The sequence below is a fragment of the Gadus macrocephalus genome, chromosome 14 (genome assembly GCF_031168955.1).
Source record: "Gadus macrocephalus chromosome 14, ASM3116895v1".
In the NCBI taxonomy this organism is placed as follows: Eukaryota; Metazoa; Chordata; class Actinopteri; order Gadiformes; family Gadidae; genus Gadus; species Gadus macrocephalus.
Window position 1 is genome coordinate 23,211,640 of NC_082395.1, and position 6,378 is coordinate 23,218,017.

The window sequence follows — 6,378 nt, forward strand, 5'->3', positions numbered from 1 at the left end:
ACAGGGAGAGAAAGGTAAAGAAAGAGGGAGGATTGGAGAGAGGCAGAGGAAGATAGAGCGGGAGAGATGGAGAGAGTAAGAGAGGCAGAGGAAGATAGAGAGGGAGAGATGGAGAGAGTAAGAGAGGCAGAGGAAGATAGAGAGAGAAAGGTAGAGAGGGAGGAATCTATTGCTCTGAAAACCAGTGCTTCAACGTTTGACACAGGCACAGTTTGTTTTAACTTCCTGTTGACATGAGGAAATAAATTCTTCCTCAGTCTTTCTCTATTGTGGCGTCAGAGCTTACGAGATTTTGTTGCTCAAATCGCCGCCCTTTTGACCGTCATGCTGTTGTCTTCCCTCCTCTGTAGGAACATGAGTGCCGTGTGCGTATTTTCCGTAGACGCCATCCGCAATGTCTTTGAAACCTCCTCCTTCAAGGGAAACAAGGGGGAGCCCCCCGTCCCAAGGCCGGGCGCAGTAAGTATCACGTACAAAACGGTTCTGTTGAATAACCATTAACCGATAATAACTACGGACCATAATGAAAGTTTAACCTCTGTGGCCACTGCAAAGGCTTTCAAAACTAATGCCTGACCGATGGGTCACCCTGCAAGGCTGTAGTGCCGGCTACGGGCCCGGGGAAACCAGGCTTCAAGGCTCGACATTCAATAGGCTATGGTTATCGTTGTTGTCCTGCATGAATTAGATGTACCTTAATGTACGCACTCAATGTAGGCACTGATTGTATGTTGTACGTCCTTGCACTTGAAAATAGTACTAAGCATTGTTTAGCGTCTTATCCTAGCTAGCTTAGCCCTCCCTCTTAGGTAGGGGTAAGGGTTAGCTATATTCCTGGACGATGTTCCTGGATGATGTAGACTCAGGACACTGAGGTTTAAACACTAACCCTGGTGCTCCGACCCACCTGAATGGTATCTCTGTCGCTTTAGTGCCCCTCATTCATGGGACAGCACAGCAAGCTGCTGGAGAGGCTGAGCTTTGTGCAGAGTCACCCCGAGATGGACGCTCGGGTGTTCCCGGAGAGCACCACCCTGTTGGTCAGCAACCACCACTACACACACATACGCCTGCACGCCGTTGCCATCCAGTGGGGGGGCCATCACGTAGTCCTGTATCTCTCGCTGGGTGAGTAGTGTGTGTGAGTGTGTGTGTGTGTGTGTGTGTGTCTGTGTGAGAGTGTGTTAATGTGTCTGTATGTCTGGTTGTGTGTGTGTGTGTGTGTGTGTGTGTGGATGATCGGGTTACAGATGACCTAGTGCCAGCTCATTTCCACACTGATAACAATGGCTATTCCAGAGAACAACGTGCTTGTCATTGTACAGACACTGACTTATTGTTAGGTTGAACAGTGTTTCTCTGTTGTTGAGCAGACACCAGCTGTTCTCTCGAAATCGCGATCAAAATTTGATTAATCGCCCAGCCCTACCCGGGGTCAGAGTTGAAATCGTTTGATCTCTCCGCCACGCGTTGCGCTGGGGCGATGCTAGGTCGGCCTCGACGCTCAACCTCAAAGTAGACACGGCCTCATGTGGTGACGACTGGAGTTTGAGATGGAGTGACAGCCCTCTTACCTGTCCTATACCTTCTCCCATGTTCACCATTCCCCTCGCCCCCTGGGTTCTCCCCTCCCACAGAGAGTGGCAAGATCCACAAGGTTCTGGAGCGCAAGAGCGGGGCGTTCATCATCGCTGAGTACAGCCCGTTCAGTGACAGAACACACGTCGTGGACATGATGCTGCAGGGGGATGAGGTGAGGAACACACTGGAGATCATCCTCCAGGGCGATCCGGTTAAGGAATACAGAGAGAAAACAGAGCGAACTGTGCGAGAACACAGAGAGAGAACAGAAAAATAACAGATAGGGAACTGTGAGTGAACACAGAGAGAAAAGGCCAACGTCCTCCACAGTGATAAGGTCACCGACTTTGTGTTTCTTGATCATTTAGTTCAAACTTTACAAAACTAAAAACACATCTCTGGTGTGCTTGTGTGTTGAGCCTAGGAGAGTCCTGCTCACTGTTCCATAGGTACCGCTGGAACAAACCTCAACAATCATTTGAATCAGGGCTCAAAATATGGTCTACTTTCCAGATCTTTGATCAACAAATCTTATATTCTTCAATAATAGTTAGTTATAATAGTTTTTAATTCTTGTATTTTATATTTCTCGCTCTTTTATTCTCTTTCAATGATTGTCCTTTTACAGTATTTTACATGTGATGTCTTCCCTTCAAAGCAATTTTAATGTCCTTTTTTTTTTATTATTGGTACGATATATTTAAACAAGCTTTTAACCCATGTCAGAAGTCGATGTCACTTTGTGATTTTGAAGATTACAACCACAGTGATCCGACGAAGTGAGAAAAAAACGTGTGGTAAGACACGAGGCCTGATGACAGAGGACGGGAAGTCAGGCTGACCTCATAATAACACTCTGTTCTTCCTCTTCCCCATTTGATGGTAAACAAAGGTCATACATGCACACATTTACTGCACACAATGTTAAATGTGTGCACATCAACGTAAGACAAGATATTTAACATTAACCTTTGAATGGACCTGGCTGATGTGTGTCTCCTGATTCCCTTCAGGAGCTTTGTTTAGGCTCTCAGATGTCTAGGGGGGGGGTAGGGTCGCCATTTAGGCCGCTCATCACTTTGAGGAGGTGTGACGATGGTCTGTGTTTGCTCCGCCTCAGAGGAAGCTGTATGTGAGCTCGTCGAGGGAGGTGGTGCAGGTGGAGATGCAGCAGTGTGACCGGTACGGGCTGTGCTGTGAGGACTGCGTGTTGGCCAGTGACCCCTACTGCGGCTGGGACCGGACCCACTCAGCATGTGTTCCTGCTACAAAGTAAACTCTTATTGTGAGCCCGATATATATATTCATGGGTTTCCTCTCTCTCTCTCTTTCTCTTTCTCTCTCTCTCACTCCTGTATATGCTCTATCAGTCATGGTTTCCCCCCTCTCTCTTCCCCTGTGTGTGTCTCTCCCCTCTCTCTCTCTCACTCTCACTCTGAGACATAACTATATCCATTAGTACCGTTTCATGTGTGGTAAAAGAGGATATGCAAGCTTCTCGGAAAAGTTCACCTGCATCGGAGAATGCAAAAGTTTGCATCTGGTTTTGAAACCACTTCCTGTTTCCGTAACACCCCGCCCCAACATCAAAGTAGGCCTACACACACTCCAGTTATGTAGTTTGGCGTCTAAACTTTAAACCTTTGTATCTTCCAGGGAGACACTGCAGGATGTGGAGGGAGGGAATCACTCTGTCTGTCCTTCCAGAAAAGGGTACTTTCAGAAAAGTACTTTCGGAAAAGTACCAGGTGACTCTGAGATTCTTATTTATCGTCGTTACACAACGTTCAAAATCCATCCAATATGGATGGACATATTTATTGATTGATCTATGAATATTCAAAAGTACTTGAATGTTCCTTCAACCAAACAAACTGAGACAGACCCACACTGAGGCAGATGCATGAAACCACACTAGTTTCACAGGTGTTTCCTACTGGGGGATAGTATTCAGTTTGTGGTGTACCTGATGGGACCCCGATGGCATCCTGTATGAAAGAATAGACATCAAATATCTCCCCTGCCTCTGCCTGCCTGCCCACAGCCGTGACTGATCTGGTGCAACCCTCATGCTAATGTATACCAAAACCTTTAAAACCGTTAGTTCATCTAAAGTTATGTTAATTTAATTTGGCCTTTAATGCGTAGTGCCGCTGGTTGCGTCTTATATAGAATAACATCGTAAGAAGACTTCTCCTCATTCAAGAGCAACTGGCCGGTTGGCCTCCCAGGTGAATGGCTGATCTTGAGTGAATGGTAAGTAGGACGCAGAGAGCTTCCAGCCTCCAGATTAAACGCTCATTGCCTCCCTGGGGTTCCTGATCCACCATAGTATAACATTCTAACAAATGAAAGGCTCAGCGTCTGTCCCTCATTGCTGTCAGGATTCCCCAACTCATCGGGATGCAGGGTCCACCCCTTTATTCTGCCTTTCACTCCATCCCCGTTTGTCTGAACACACGTTATAAAACAGTTTGGTTGATCCCGAATCCTCTACCTAACTAGGGGCGGCATGTGGCTCAGTAGGGAAAGCGGGTTGACTTGGAACCCGAAGGTTGTTCGATGCCCGAGTGTCGAGGTGTCCCTGAGCAAGACACCTCACTCTAACGGCTCCTGATGAGCTGGCTGTCGCCCTGCATGACAGACACCGCCATCTGTGTGTGAATGTGTGCATCAATTGGTGAATGTGAGGCAATATTGTAAAGCACTTTCAGTGGCCACTTTGGTCCATTTACCGGTTACCATTTAGTGAGCACATTTGTAGAGATAGAGCAACAGTTACGCATCAACAAACTCCACCTCCTGAAAGAATAACAGAACTTCCCCTCTGTGCTTCCTGTCCCAGAAGAGAAGCACTCAGTGGCGAAGTTCAGGCACTTCCTTAATTGTCCCGTCACCTCACGCCACGCTGAGTACACCTGGCACGGTCCCGGGAACGTCACCATGGCCTGCAAGGCCACGGAGAATGGGTGTGACCTCCCGATCGACAGCATCGGCCCCGAGAACCAAGGGGTCTACAGTTGCATGGCGGTCGAGCTGGGCTACAAGAGAACTGTGGTGGAGAGGACGGTATCTCCATCTGCCGCCGGTCCGGGGCGGCACGGGGGGTCTGGTCTCGACTGGGTCGTGGCCATCAGCCTTCTTCAGCTAGCAGCCATACTTGTTCTACAGAACACAAACTAAGGACCTTCTGTGAAGACCTCAAGGTGTTGGCTCACTTCCCCAACACGCAGCAACTCTGAGCAATGGAGGAACGGAGAGGGTTGCATAGAAGTCTACCTAGCTGAAGTTAAAATGAACAATTTCAATCTACATCTCTATGAAATGCCCCAGGCAGGGTTTCTGTCATTAAGTATAATTTTCCACATCAAGAAATGTTTAAAGGTGACATAGTATACCACCACGTTTGACTGTGATTAGCCGTTATAAGCCATTTTGAAAATCTGCCTCTTCCGACATCCTTAAGTGGGTGTGTGGTTGTGATGTCAGAAGAGGCCGATTTTCATAACGGCTTGAAAGGCTAATCACACTCACACCTGGTGGTATAATATAGATAGATAGATCGATAGCTCATTCATTGTCCCCTTGGGGGAAATTTTCTCAGTGAATAGACGGATACACATGACCGTTAAAACCCAAAATCATATTTCCCACGTAGTTCAAGGACCCATATAAGGTTGTTGGCTTTTTAAACCAACAATTAAAACCTTATTTTTAAAAGTTTGTTTAAGAAGCTGATGGATTTTGGATTGAATGACTGGTTTGTCCTATTTTTGGAGAGGGCTGGGTATCGAAACCTGCTACCTGTGGGTAATAATTCAAAGGTAGTGCAAAGTGTGTGTTTTGAATTTGCTAAAATTTGCATTTGCTGCTTTACTCTGAACTCTCTCTCTGTAGTTGTGTTCCAGACTATTCAAATTAGTACCCAACAGTGTTCCTTGTCCCTTTCAAATAAAACATAAGCAGTGTAGAACATCTTAGCCATTTTGCAGTCTACATCAAATGAGATCAGCTTTTTTAAAAAGTAAAGCCTTTGCTGGCCTTTTTTGCTGAGTTCCGTGTACTGCTCCCACTTCAACTTTTCTAAAACCACCCCCAGATACTTATACTCATGGAAAGACTGTATGGGCTGCCCTTGGATAATCGATTTATGAAATGCTTTGTCTCTCCTAAAATATGTCACCTTTAAAACAAGACTGTCACGCCAACATTAGTTTACGGAGGTTAAGTACAGCTCACAGAGAAGGCAGCAGAACACCTTAAGATTAAGTATTAGAGAATAGAGTCATTTTCGTAAAACTGGATAAGGCCTTTTGTTCCCGACTGTTATCTTCTTAAGGGGAAACTAGTTTAAAGTATAAATCTCCTTAAACTGCCATTATATGCACATGTTGTAATATAATGTAAAAGATCTCCTTTCTTTTTGCAATTTGCACATTTATTTATTTATGTAGATTGAATTGCTGATTATCATATCAATTTACGCCATTCTCATTGGCTCCTTCTGTGCTCTTAATTCCGAATTGAGCAGGTTGCAATTCACTCACGGGCCAAAGGGGTCAGTAATAAGGAGGAATGTTACATTTATTTAGTATGTTTGTGTAATGTTAGACTATATTAGCCCTTGCAGTTTGGCTTCTATATTAACCCTTGCAGTTAAGTAGATCTTTATTTATTATTATATATTTTTATTTTTGAAGGCTTCATTTCAATCATTCTGCGTCCGGGTTAAGCATCTTGAACTGTTACGTATGACACCTGTACATATATCTGTACACGTAGAGTGAGGGGTCTAGG

The 6,378-nt window shown here is 45.5% G+C and overlaps 1 protein-coding gene across 3 annotated transcripts in view; it reads left to right on the forward strand.

Annotated features, from left to right (window-relative positions):
* LOC132471715 (semaphorin-7A-like) overlaps positions 1–5,561 on the forward strand; it is a 28,145-nt gene extending 22,584 nt beyond the window's left edge. The window contains exons 7-12 of one of the 3 annotated variants that reach the window (XR_009528900.1): positions 351–459; positions 933–1,128; positions 1,638–1,753; positions 2,702–2,866; positions 3,238–3,329; positions 4,427–4,458. Coding sequence is in view for 2 of the 3 variants with exons in the window: in XM_060070947.1 (XP_059926930.1) it covers positions 351–459; positions 933–1,128; positions 1,638–1,753; positions 2,702–2,853; positions 3,238–3,329; positions 4,427–4,764 (1,003 nt within the window). In the remaining variant the exon portion in view is untranslated. Of the gene's footprint in view, positions 1–350; positions 460–932; positions 1,129–1,637; positions 1,754–2,701; positions 2,867–3,237; positions 3,330–4,426 lie in introns of all 3 variants that reach the window. The other 2 variants (XM_060070948.1, XM_060070947.1) reach the window with 2 other exon arrangements.
* Positions 5,562–6,378: the final 817 nt, after the last annotated feature.